The 14,016-nt window shown below is 40.4% G+C and overlaps 1 protein-coding gene across 1 annotated transcript in view; it reads left to right on the top strand.

The window, feature by feature from the left end:
• Positions 1-13,309, top strand: part of RAPGEF2 (Rap guanine nucleotide exchange factor 2) — a 177,628-nt gene extending 164,319 nt beyond the window's left edge. Inside the window, 8 exon segments of the mRNA XM_006752656.2 lie at positions 5-228; positions 1,702-1,769; positions 1,771-1,909; positions 3,418-3,570; positions 5,979-6,204; positions 6,766-7,325; positions 10,026-10,331; positions 11,239-13,309. Coding sequence (XP_006752719.1) covers positions 5-228; positions 1,702-1,769; positions 1,771-1,909; positions 3,418-3,570; positions 5,979-6,204; positions 6,766-7,325; positions 10,026-10,331; positions 11,239-11,264 — 1,702 coding nt within the window. The 3' untranslated portion in view covers positions 11,265-13,309.
• Positions 13,310-14,016: the final 707 nt, after the last annotated feature.

Raw genomic sequence — 14,016 nt, 5'->3', positions numbered from 1 at the left:
CCAGGTCCCTCAGCCAGGGTAGTGCAAACGCAACGGTGCTAGACGTTGCTCAGACAGGTGGGCATAAAAAGCGGGTACGTCGTAGTTCCTTTCTCAATGCCAAAAAGCTTTACGAAGATGCCCAAATGGCTCGAAAAGTGAAGCAGTACCTGTCCAATTTGGAGCTAGAAATGGATGAGGAGAGTCTTCAGACGCTATCCCTGCAGTGTGAGCCAGCAACCAACACATGTGAGTGTTTCCTTCAAGTGGCTGTGGAATCTAGGGGGATGCAGGTGTGTTTCCTGTGCGATGGTCCAGGTGACAGAGTGGGGCTTAATGCACTGGGGGAAGTAGCACCCTGGACACCTTGAATGCTCCTCTTGAATACCATGCAGCACTCCCCTAGGCTAGGCCTCATGTCCACCTGGGTTAGTGTGGGGAGGATGACACCGGAGACTTATTTAGGGTGCCTGTTGTTTTGGTTTCATCCCAACACAGCCAGTATGCAGGCAGGGGCCACGTGTGTGATGTCTCTCCCATTTGCATCCCTTATATTCTCACAATACCTCCAAAGTGAAGGACAACCTGAGAGGGGTGAGGGGCCCACCAAGTCCGAGCAGGGCCCAACTCGCTATGCTGGCTGCTCCTTATCCCCTAAGCCCAGACAGAACCGGGCATTAAGTTCAGCTACCACGGGAAGCAGTACTTCTGCTAATGCTGCTACACAGCGTAGCACGACTCGGACTAATATGAGGCGTCCCAGCTGTTAAAAGCCTGGCCAGGCTAGAAACAGGGACACTTTTCTCTTTATTCGCATCTGAATCTGTAAGACAGAGGCATTTTCCATCTAGGACACGGCTGGGTCTTGTATGGGCAGGTTTGAAAACACCTTCTGTAGAATATAAATGTTATATGTATGTTGAGAAAACTCAAGTTCTTAGATTTACCCCGAACGTTGTAGAACCTCTGCGTCATGATGAAGGAAGAGCTTGTCCTCTGAGGTCAGATTGGTCTGAGTTCTCGTCCTGACTATTCCTCAGCCCAGCAAGGTCACCTTAGCCAAGCAACTTGAGTTCCCTAGTCCTTAGCTCCCTTATGTGTAAATTGCAGGAAGTATGCATATGTAATTGAGTTGGTTTTAATATTAACATACGATACATACAGCATTTAATTGCCCTATTGAATTGGTTTGCTTTCTATCTGCTATGGAATTATACACTTAGTATAGCACTCAAGCAGTATTGGCTGCTATTAGTTGACATAATTCTGCCCCTTAGAATTTGATAGTAAAAAGATATATTTATTAAGTAAAAACTAAGCTCATATATGCCAAGGGCTTTTGGACACCATTTTAGAAAAATCATTTCTAACAATTTCCCTGTCGTAGTTTTTATGAGAGACTTGTGTTATTTTATATGCACACACATAATGTGTTAAGCTACCCGTATTTTTCTATTTTTATTTTTAATGTGGTCTTCAATAGTATAAATCACCTTTGAGATAGCTAGTTTCTTAAGGTAAATACCTTTGTCCTGTTAACTTTCTATAACTAGGGTTCTCCTCCTACCCCCTTTCTGTCCTTTGTGTAGGCAACAGGGGGAAAAAAAGACACGTTTTAGTATTCTACCTGCAGAAAATGCTCAGGCAGTCCTAAAATTATCTTGTATGTAGCTGTTAACTTCTTAAATTTCTTATTCTATTTTCAAACCAAACAATTATCAGTGCCTAAGAATCCTGGTGACAAGAAGCCTGTCAAAACTGAGACCTCCCCAGTGGCTCCGAGGGCAGGAAGAGACTCAGCAAGCACAGCCCCAGCCGCAGCCCCAGCAGCCGCAGCCACCACATAAAGTCAACCAAGGACTGCAGGTCCCCGCCGTGTCCCTTTATCCTTCCCGGAAGAAAGTGCCGGTCAAGGATCTCCCACCCTTCGGTAGGTGATAAACTCACGTCGCCTTGCGGTGCTATTGCTGTCATGTATTTCAGATTAGGGGGAAATGCTTGTCTTGGATAACTTTGTCTAATACTCTTTGTCTTCCCCTGATTATTATCTCGTCATAAAGCCTGGATGTTTAGTAAGTTAAACTTTATTTGTGTCAGTAGAAGGTACTGATTTTACAGAGTATCTCATTTAATTGTGCTCTTCACTCAGGAGGTGAGCTTTGCTCATGGTGTCTACTCGGCAAGCTCAAAAACATCTCCGTACAGCCAAATTATTTTATGAATAAATATATGAATGAAAGAAAACAATGTTAATAAAAGAAATTTTTTTTTTTTTTTCAAAAAGATAGCACCTAGCCTGTATGGCTCAGCAGTTGAGTATCGACCCAGGAACTAAAAGGTCACGGTTCAGTTCCTGGTCAGGGCACATGCCCGGGTTGCAGGCTTGATACCCACTGTGGGGCGAGCAGGAGGCAACTGATCAATGAGTCTCTTTCATCATTTATATGCCTATCTCCCTCTCCCTTCCTTTCTGAAATCAACAATATATATATTTTTTTAAATCTCGCTTTCAAAGTGATTTTTGAAAAGATTGTATTAAAACATCAAACACATGAGTTAAAATGAAGGATTAGATCTTTGTTAAATTTCATTGCTTCCTTTTTAATGAATTCTGTTAAGAACATTAAAACCAGCAGTTTACTGAGATAGTTTCAATATATAATGCTTTCCCAAGTATCTTTTTGTTGTTCAAAGTAAGGTAATTGAGAGTGCCTCATAATATTTACTTTGTAAAACATTTTAATGTGACTCTATTTCTAAATTCTTTCCTTTCTTTAAATCACCTAATATTGGCATATATTACCCTTTCCCCCCACCCCCCCAACCCTCATTTTACTTGCTTACACTTGGCACTAGATCATTCCCTTCTGACTGTCTGTCAACCTCCCTCCATGGTCTTTTACCTACTTTCTTGGGTTGTCTTCTCCATTCTCTTTCATCTGTTTATTTGAGCAAATATTAACTGAATGGAATTCCTTAGAGCTCTTTTATTTGCTTTCTTATTGCTTCCTTTTAGCTCTTGACTGTTGACTTTCTTTCCTCTCATCATTCCACTTCACCTGAGCTCTAACATATCCAATAACATCAAAATACCTGCTTCCAACTCCACCTGACTTTTTAGTATTAAATATTCTTTTTATTTATTCTTGTCTAACATATTGTTGAATAAAGATGGTGATTACATTAAGATCTAGACCCCAAAACAGTCCATCTCTAGACTCTGGCAGTTGTCAATCAGAAACCAACGTAGGGATATCTATGTCTTCTATAAGCTTACTGTCTATACTGTGAAGAGTACAAAGACCATTGAAATTGTAAACAGCTTGAATCTAAATGTAATATTAAATCTTAACACAAAAAAACGTTTTTTAGTTATTAATGTTATTTCTTTTCAGTCTTGAAAATACATATTTGTTCATTTATTTTTTTCCCTTAAAGGCATAAACTCTCCACAAGCTTTAAAGAAAATCCTTTCTTTGTCTGAAGAAGGAAGTCTGGAACGACACAAGAAACAAGCAGAAGATACGATATCAAATGCATCTTCACAGCTTTCTTCTCCCCCTACTTCTCCACAAAGTTCTCCAAGGAAAGGTAGATTAAATTACTTACTATTTTCCTTTATAACAATCTATTCATTGTATTAACACGGGTCTTGATTACCTTCTTTGTTGCTACCTCTTTTTATTTTTTAAAAGATTAGTTTTTAGGCAGTTAATCTCTTAAGTTGATGCTTTCCTTATATTAGAATACAGTAGGTCCTCGGGTTATGTTGGAGATTCGTTCCTACTTACAGAGTAGAGAGCTGTAAAAACATAAGAAAAACTAATACCTTCCTGATTTATTTTTTCATTGTATTAACACGGGTCTTGATTACCTTCTCTGTTGCTACCTCTTTTTATTTTTAAAAAGATTAGTTTTTAGGCAGTCAATCTCTTCTTAAGTTGATGCTTTTCTTATATTAGAATACAGTAGGTCCTCGGGTTACGTTGGAGATCCGTTCCTATGGCGTGACATACCTCGATTTTCGCCGTAAGTCGGAACCCACCTACATAAGCACCTATGTCACTCACATGGAGCACATACACAGCAGTAATGAAGTGAAACAGTAAAAAAATTTTAAAAGAAAGATGATAATTCTTGAACTTTACTTGTGGTAAATAAATAATAAAAAAACATAAAGCACATATGTACATACGTCGAAATGACGGAACTTTTTTTTAAATAAATACTGTAACTGGGAGATGGTGACTTAACCACGAAACGTAGGTTGAGTCCTACGTAACCCGTAACCCGAGGACTATCTGTAATTGTAATAGATGTGCCACAGAACCCCCCAAGTTACTTTCTCTGCCCTTGTTTTTTTTTTTTTTTTTTCTTCTCATATGTATCAAAACTCATACTGAACAATGAATTCTGGGTTACAAAAGAGGCTTTATTTTTAGCAACTGTCTACCCTTTAATTGAATGGGTATAAACTAGTAGTAAATGGTTAAGAGAGTTTTCCCTAGAAGGAGACCAAAAAGATTAATAAATTGTGAGATTTCCCTGAATTGACAAATACCTCTTCTGCTTTACTTGATAGATATTTCAGACATCTGTGCTTTTGGTGTGGGCACCAGCCTCTACTGTTCTTGTTAAAGGGATCTATCTGAATTCTTTTCTCATCCCGTTGTCAGGTGGCAGTGGCAATCAGCTGAGATCTTTTGGCTCCGGGCAGTTGGACTTAACCAGTTCCTCCTCTTCTCTTGGAAGTGAGAACAGTAACAAGAATAACAATGCACCATGGACCTATGGGATAGGTGGGGTTTATAGAACCAAAGCCGGGTGGGAAAGAGGAATCCTCTCAGTAAGGAGAATGGGAGCATTCCTCTACATGTCAAGCGCTTCATCTGAGTGATTATTTTCTAGAGTTTTTTTTGGTTTGTTTGTTTTTTTAGCAGACTGTTTAGGGAAGGTTTTAAACCTTGTCTGTCAGAACTTTAGTGTGGTTTATAAAAAGACATTTCCTAGATGAACACGTTAAATCTTGTCAAGACCTGTGCAACCTTTAAAAAATAAATCAGGAATTAACAAGTTACTCAAAGGATGGGGAAGTACTATTTAGAGAATAAATGAGCAACATTGAGGTGTCCTAGATTTAACTTTTTTATCAGGTAAGTGGCATTGAAAAATTGCATTGCATACATATAATCATGTAAAGTCAATATTTTAAGTAATATGAGATCCTTAGTGATGTTGCAAAAGAAATGAGTACTGAGAAAGAGGATTGGGGTTTGTTTGTTTTTCATTAAAAATATCAAGATGTTTTTGGTGGCTTTCAAAATTATTTTTAGCAACAAAGGGAAGTTAAGGGTTCCTCAGGTCAAAAAACAGACATCTGTTTAGACATTTTAAAGTGATGATGGTCTAGGGAGAAAATGGAGATTTGTACATGACATCTTCTAAAACTACTGGCTTTTATGCGATTTGTCCAATATATTGTTAATCTTAAAAAGCCAACTGACAGAAATCCGAAGATTTTTTTCAGGTTTTATTGCTTTTTCTTATTTAAAATTATAAATACTTCCTGTTGAATTATTCTATGCCATAAAGTTCTAAAAATTGGAAACAAGATTACTGACTTTGCAGATTGCAAAAAATATACTTTAAAATCTGCTTATGGTTATTCTTCATGGTTTTTTATATAGACTAGCAATAGTTGAATTTGTATGAAAGGGAGCTAAGAATAGTCGACCAACACCATGATTTCTGCAGTATTTCCTGGCTCCTATAGCAGTATTTTCTTTTTTCCTCTCTCAACTTTCAGTAAGCAAGTCGGGCTTCATTTGAGTATCAATTTACTTTGTCTCAGTCACCTGTTCTCCAAGTAAAATGCATTTTCCCCCACTCCGGTGGTGATAGCTTTGGCCTGCATTTGGTTTTTGCTTCTCTTTGGAAGACTTCGGTTTTGTGTTATAAACCTACAGCGTCTAATTAATGTGGTTGTATTTCCCATGCAGGCTATACTCTGGCTCCCAGTGGTACTGTGGATAATTTTTCAGATTCTGGTCACAGTGAAATTTCTTCACGATCCAGTATTGTCAGCAATTCCTCCTTTGACTCGGTGCCCGTCTCGCTGCATGATGAGAGGCGCCAGAGGCATTCTGTCAGCATCGTGGAAACAAACCTAGGCGTGGGCAGGATGGAGAGGAGGACCATGATCGAGCCCGATCAATACAGCTTAGGGTAGACGCCTTTTCTTTAGTGTTCTTTTACATCCTGTCTTTCATCTTTTAAAAACGAGTCCTTTCTCTAGATGTGTATTTCCATTTATTTTGCATAATGCCTAAGAACTTTTCTCCCATCCCAGTTACTAATTTTCACAGTATCTGGATTAGTAAGTACCATGCTATTTTTGTTGTGCTTTTCAGAGTTAGCTTTATTCTTAATTGGAACATAGTGGTTCTGTGCTGAAGGCAGAGGGTGACTTTCCGATGCATCTCAGTTCTTTGGTATGAGCTTTCTTCTTGAAATAATCAGATTATATTGAGCCTTTTAAGGAATATGGCCCTTTATTATAAGCAAGTACTTGTTCTTTCCCACTATATTTATTTTATGGTGATGGCAAGGTGAGAAAATTGGGCATGGCAGAAATGGCCCCATTCTAGTGCATAGCCATTGAGTGGTGCTTTCATCTTCTCCCTGGGATGGAAGAAAGCCCCTTCCTAGGAAAAGGTATTTTGGTCTTATCATAGATGATCAGTTAACAGTCTTGCTTTTGCTTTTTCGTGTCTTTTGACCACTTAGGTCCTACGCACCCATGTCTGAGGGTCGGGGCTTATATGCTACAGCAACAGTAATTTCTTCCCCAAGCACAGAGGAGCTTTCCCAAGACCAGGGGGATCGCGCTTCACTGGATGCAGCCGACAGTGGCCGTGGGAGCTGGACCTCGTGCTCAAGTGGTTCCCATGATAATATCCAGACCATCCAGCACCAGCGAAGCTGGGAAACACTTCCATTCGGGCACACTCACTTCGATTATTCAGGGGATCCTGCAGGTGTCTGGGCCTCAAGCAGCCATATGGACCAAATGATGTTTTCTGATCATAGCACAAAGTATAACAGGCAAAATCAAAGCAGAGAGAGCCTTGAACAAGCCCAATCCCGGGCAAGCTGGGCCTCTTCCACGGGCTACTGGGGAGAGGACTCAGAAGGGGACACAGGCACAATAAAGCGGAGGGGTGGCAAAGATGTCTCCATTGAAGCCGAGAGCAGCAGCATGCCACCCGTGACCACAGAGGAAACCAAGCCCGTCCCCATGCCTGCCCACATAGCTGTGACACCAACTACTGCAAAGGGACTTATTGGTAAGCTTATTGGGGAGCTCGTCCTGTCTGGATTGTGGCTTTAATCTAATTTATTTCAAAAGTAAAATCGTGTTTGTGGTTCTTTCCCTCATTGCTAAATAGGGCTTGAAATGAATAGTGGTTAAGAGTGTAGGTCCTGTGGTCAGGTATCTATCTATATTTTCTAGCACAGTGTACATTCAGTCCTTCTTGGCCATCAGATTCTATAGATTGTCATATGGTTATATTCTGGTCTCATATTGATCTTTTTATCTGAAAATTATCAGGAAGGATCACCATTCTCTGTAGAGGAAGAATTTTTATTTAATTGAAGCTTTTGAATATTTTATTATTCTATTCCATCCCCTTGAGTTGTAATTAGAACTTTACACTTTGCATATTTAAAAATCTTCTATTGATTTTGTTATGCAGACAAATTGTTTCTGTGCTCAGTAAATTCTCCCTGTGCATTAGGGAACCAAGGAGAGGGTGCTAAGAGATAATGTAATGAGGAAGAGCTTACGAGTCAGGCGGATTGGGGTTGGAATCACTATTTTGCTCCTTTTCTAGCTTTGTGGCATTGAGCGACGCACTGGACTATGTCTGTTTCCTCATCTGTAAAATGAGTTTAGTGATTTCTACTAATACAGTTGGTGTGAGGGTTAAAGGAATTCTCTGAGAAGCACTTAGAACAGCTCCCAGATAGTAATTGATAAGTGCATGGAAGATGCTGCTGTTTTGCTATTGCTATTTCTATTGTGAAGTTGTATCCAGATGGATTTTCTGTGGCATATTTAATGTCTATAGAATTGAAGGGTAAAAATACATCATAGAATGAGAGCCCGGCCATTGTTGCTTAGTGGTTGTGCATGGACCCATGCACCAGTAAGTTGCCAGTTAGATTCCTAGTCAGGGCACATGACTGGGTTGCGGGCTCCATCGGCTGAGGAAGGGGGGTGTGCAGGAGGCAGTCGATTGATGTTTCTCTGTCATTGATGTTTCTATCTCCCTCTCCTTCTCTCTCTCTGAAATCAATAAAAACATATTTTAAAAAATATATAGAGTGAGAAATTCTGCAGTGTAATCATTACAGACTTTTTTATTAGTTGGGAAATTATAATTATTTATTATGTAAATAGTCATGGGTAGATGTCAAACTTAATATGCTTTCCAGATGAATAAGGAGATAACTATTAATACCTATTCTTAGGTTGCAGATTTTAAAGCACTTTCTTTTAATAAGCTAATACTCAGACTTATTGATGCAAAGGAAAGAAAAATGATGTTTTAGTTCCTAACAGTTAAGTCTAGAAAGTTCAAGAAAATAAAACTTTTCCTGGCTGGTTTTGCTCAGTGGTTGAGCATTGACTTATGAAGTAGGGGGCCACAGTTGGATTCCCAGTTAGGGCAGATGGCCAGGGTGCTGGCTGGATCCCCAGTGAGGGGCATGCAAGAGGCAGCCGATCAATGATTCTCTCTCGTCAGTGATGCGTCCATCTCTCTCTCCCTTTTCTGTCCTCTTTGAAGTCAATAAAAATTAAAATAAAATTTTTAAATGGAAAATAAAACTTTGATTTTACTTGCCTTTACAGATTTCTTTTTTAAAAAATATATTTTATTGATTTTTTTACAGAGAGGAAGGGAGAGGGATAGAGAGTTAGAAACATCGATGAGAGAGAAACATTGATCAGCTGCCTCCTGCAAACCCCCTACTGGGGATGTTGCCCGCTACCAAGGTACATGCCCTTGACCGGAATCGAACCTGGGACCTTTCAGTCTGCAGGCTGACGCCCTATCCACTGAGCCAAACCGGTCAGGCCTTTACAGATTTCTTGTTCTAGGTTATGAACATTAATAACAGGGTTTTAAGAGAAATACATACCTTACACATAGTTTTAGAGTTTTTAAATTTGCGTCATTTTTGGTACCACTTTTCCAATTTTTTTTTTAAGCAAATAACTTTTTTTTTTTTTAATTGATCACTAGCTTTTCTAAGTTGAAGAAGCTGATCTGATAGTTGTCGAGAGCAGTGGCCCTGGTTTAACAGGTAGATGGCATAGCTGCCAAGCGCCCTGGGTTTTGCTTTGAGAGATGCTGCTAAGTGCCCGTACTGACCAACTGGATGAGTGTACAGTAAGCATGATGGGACTCTAGTTAGAAAAGTATTTGAATGCCAAGTGGTTCACAGTGGGCCCAGGACCTGACGTAATGGGGCATTGGTCCTCTGCCTGCTGAGGAAAATGCCCAGCAGGGAGGGTTTGCCTGCCTTGTCCCTGGGGCAGGGAGAGAGGAAGGAACCTGACCGGGCACGGCACAGCAGCATGTTGCAGGCATAGTACGGGGTGCCTCTTATGTTCTCTCTTTGCTTCATCTCTACAGTAAACCCAAGTGTTAGGTGGTAATCTTATTACTATTTTATAGTTTAGATAAGTGTTGAAGTAGTTCATTTAAAGTTAAAGGTACTGAACCTGCCTAGTAGCTTCTCTCACCTGTTATTTGGCCACACAGAGATAACCATTGTGAATATTTGGTTTCGTCAACATCCATTCCCCTGCCTACCATGTCCCCCACCTCTATATCTACCTCACATCACACAAAATCACATTTGCCATTATACTGTGTGTGCTCTTAATAATTATTCTATCGGTTTTTATGGGCATTGGTGCATGAAATATTCTTCCACAGCACTTTTTCATGGCTGGTGTCTTGTCTTCACTGCAGCGCGCAAGGAGGGCAGGTATCGAGAGCCCCCGCCCACTCCTCCAGGCTACATCGGGATCCCCATCACTGACTTCCCAGACGGGCATTCCCATCCGACCAGGAAACCTCCAGACTACAACGTGGCGCTTCAGAGATCTCGGATGGTCGCCCGCCCCTCCGAGGCAGCGGGGCCCTCGCCCGCCCAGCAGCCACATGCGCATCCCGGGGCTGGCAGGCCGGTGAACAAGCCCCAGTGGCATAAACCCAATGAGTGCGACCCGCGCCTCGCCCCCTATCAGTCTCAAGGGTTTTCTGCGGAGGAGGACGGTACATACTCATTCTTAAAACCATAATGTTAGACGTGTTCGCTTATGTTGCCTGTAAGCTTGCCAAGACGTTTGTGTTTTCTTAGCACTGATCACTTGTGTCTTCAGCCATATCCTGCGCATTTTATAGTGAAGAGTTCCAGACCTAAGGTTTAGCTTTTGACTCCTGTGTGTGCGTGCGTGTGTGTGTCTGTGTGTGTATTTTCTAAAGGGCTCAAGAAATACCAAAGATTGCAGAAGTGGTCAATTGAATAAAGTGTGTACGTGGCTGGGTTTTTCTCCTAATTCTCAGTGTTCTGTGGAAAGATTATACTTGGACTTTTAATGAGTTCCAAATGACAGTCTGAGATATATAATTCTCTATAACTCTCTTGCCTGCCTTCTACAATCCTACCTCAAGCTATATTGAGAAGGAGGAGGGAGATCTTGCACCCGATCTCCTTTCTTTTTTTAAGTTTTGATTTTAACATGTTTTGGTATACAAATAATCACAGGAAAAAGCAAAACAGGATCAATGAAAATTATTTAGAATCCTGTCACTTGCAGATAACCACTGTTACCATTTTGTTATATATCCTCTTAGACTTTTTTTATGTAGGTGTGTATTATCTAAAAAGCCACATGCTGTTTTAAAACTTGTGTCAATGAACTCATTATTAAATAGACTCGTTGTCTATACTGTGTATATATTTAAATAAGCATATATATATACTTAAATATATACTTTATTATAAAGTGTTTATTATTCATAGTCATCACCTAGAGGAAAAGGCAAGGATTTTAAGTGAGGTATACTAAAAAGAAGAGCTAAGGTATTTTTATGTAGCACATCAGCAAACATACCCGCTCAGCACCAGAAGGACTTACTTGCTCATCACTTTCTCTTTCTTTCCTGGTTGTGTTTGCAGAAGATGAACAAGTATCTGCTGTTTGAGGCACAGGCTTTTCTGGATCCAGAGTGAGCCACTGCCAGGAGAGCACAGGAAGACGCCCCAGCATCAGGGCCCGGGAACTCACATTCTGAGGATGGTGGACCAGTTTGCCTCCTTCCCTGCCTTAAAAGCAGCATGGGGCTTTCTCCCCTTCTTCCTTCCCCTTTGCATGTGAAATACTGTGAAGAAATTGCCCTGGCACTTTTCAGACTTTGTTGCTTGAAATGCACAGTGCAGCAATCTTCAAGTCCCCACTGTTGCTGCCTGCCACGTCACACAGTATCATTCCACATTCCAAGATCATCACCACAAGATGAGGCACCCCGGCTGCACTTCTCAATGCCTGGAAAGGTTGTTTTTAAATCTTCCTTTTAGATTTCAATCCAGTCCTAGCACTTGGTCTCGTTGGGAGAATGAGAAAAGCTAGCTGTCGAACTTCTCGGGGCCTTTAACCCCCCAAGGAAGACAAAGAAAAACAATGAAATCCTTTGAGGACAGTGCTTGTCCACTTGTTTACAATGTCCTCCTTTTTTTTTTTTTTTAATGAGTTTAAAGATTGTGTTCAGAGAGTCAATGTTATATCCATTTAATAATTACAGTATTATTTTGAACCTTTAAGTAGGGTTGCCAGCCTGGGTTTCTAAAAAAAGAAAGAAAAAAAAACAAATATGCCAGACAGGGTGTGGCCACAGCAAGAAGAAGGGAAGACCTGGCATGGGACCCTGTCTTCCCGTGTCCTTCAGGCCTCCCCCGTGAAGTGCCCTATCCTGGAGACGTATAAACTGTTAGCCAATCACTCAGATACCAAGACACCCCTCCACTCCTTCCCCAGTGGGTGGGGGTCTCCTGTCATACTGTTTGCACATGGCCAGGGGAGGGAAATAGGACTCTTGCGTCCTGTGTCTGAGCCTTATGGAGTGCAGGACAGTGTCGTTTGAGGGTGTGTCCTGCTCCATTGACATGGATGGCAACCTCCCCCCCCCCTTTTTTAAGTTATGTTTCTTTGATTTTTGTTTATTTAGTTTTAGGGATTTTTTTGTTTGTTTTTCAAGAGAAACGTTTATAACTGGATAGCATTGCAGTGAAAGCAGCTTGGGATGTTGGAGCTAATGCCAGCTGTTCGTACTGCTCTTTCAAGACAGCCTCCCTTTACTGAATTGGCATTAGGGAATAAACAAGCCTTGACCGTGATCAAAGATCAAAAGATCCCAAACCTGGTGGGATATGCCAGCCTTCGCCAGGGGGGTTAGTCACCGAAGACTAACCTGGAAGTGGCTTAATGGACACAGGATGGATAGAGAAGGCCTAAGTGTAGCAACCACCTGCTCACAGCTGCTATTAACCCTATAATGACTGAAATGACCCTTCCACTCTATTTTTGTGTTGTTTTTGCACAGACTCCGGAAAAGTGAAGGCTGCCAATCCGAGTAGTACTCAAATGTGAGGAACTGCTGGTCTTGGATTTTTTTCCATTAAATTCAGCTGATCATATTGATCAGTAGAGAAACGTAAATAGCTTCAAATTTTAAAAAGAGTCAAAATGCAGTGTTTTTTCACTGTATCAAACAATGTCAGTGCTTTATTTAATAATTCTCTTGTCTCATGGCATTTGTCTACTTGCTTATATATTACATTGTCAATTAAGCATTTGTAATTTTACATGTAATATGCATTCTTTGCCAGTTTTATTATATAGGCTATGGACCTCATGTGCATATAGAAAGACAGAAACCTAACTCTACCACAAGTTGCACAAATGTTACCTAAGCATTAAGTAAGCGTAGAACATAGGACTGCTAATCTCAGTTCGCTCTGTGATGTCACGTGCAGAATGTACAATTAACTGGTGATTTCCTCATACTTTTGATACTACTTGTACCTGTATGTCTTTTAGAAAGACATTGGTGGAGTCTGTATCCCTTTTGTATTTTTAATACAATAATTGTACATATTGGTTATATTTTTGTTGAAGATGGTAGAAATGTACTATGTTTATGCTTCTACATCCAGTTTGTATAAGCTGGAAAATAAATAAATATAACATAAAGCCTTGTCTATATTCTTAATGAATCGTGCATGCTTTTTATTGTCAAAGTGCAAGAAAGTCCTTGGGTCTCACAGTAGGGGCGAATCCTTGGGAAGCTGAGAAGATCTGGCCTGTGTAGCCCCAAACTGTCCAATAGCCTATTCTCTTAGAAAAGAAATTAATATAACCAATGTTAACACAGACCAAGCCATGTTTAAGATTGACAGTTTTTCTTGAGATTCTGTGAAAAATGCAGATGGTATCACTATATATCTACAGAGCATTTGTCTCTTCTCAACCTTTTCCAGTAAAAATAGCTGTGAGACCTAATATTTTGACCCCAGTATACATTCAGAGAAAGAGGACCTCAGAGAACTTAAACAGCAGGAGTTCAAGATCATGACCACCGATACTACAATTTAGCTAATGATTTGGGACTTCTAATGGGTACATAAAATATTGTCCGTCTATGAGTTCTCGGGGTGGTAAGTATGAATACTATTTCATTCTATCAGAAGGGCACCTATATTTAAAACAGTAAAAATCTGTTAGGCAGCAACTATTGGAATAACACTTTGAAATCAAGGACCCATTTTTTAGCCCTGAGCAGACCTAAATAAAAGGACTATCCAACATTCACTGGGAAGCCTCAGAGGTCAGAGTGAAACATATAGGAACACAGGCACCAAACAGGAGAAAACAGGTGGAAGTCTAAAAAGGAGTCAGGA

This window comes from Myotis davidii, unplaced genomic scaffold, assembly GCF_000327345.1.
Source record: "Myotis davidii unplaced genomic scaffold, ASM32734v1 scaffold50, whole genome shotgun sequence".
NCBI lineage: Eukaryota > Metazoa > Chordata > Mammalia > Chiroptera > Vespertilionidae > Myotis > Myotis davidii.
The sequence above is the reverse complement of the archived record's forward strand: the minus strand, read 5'-3'. Positions and strand labels throughout refer to the sequence as shown.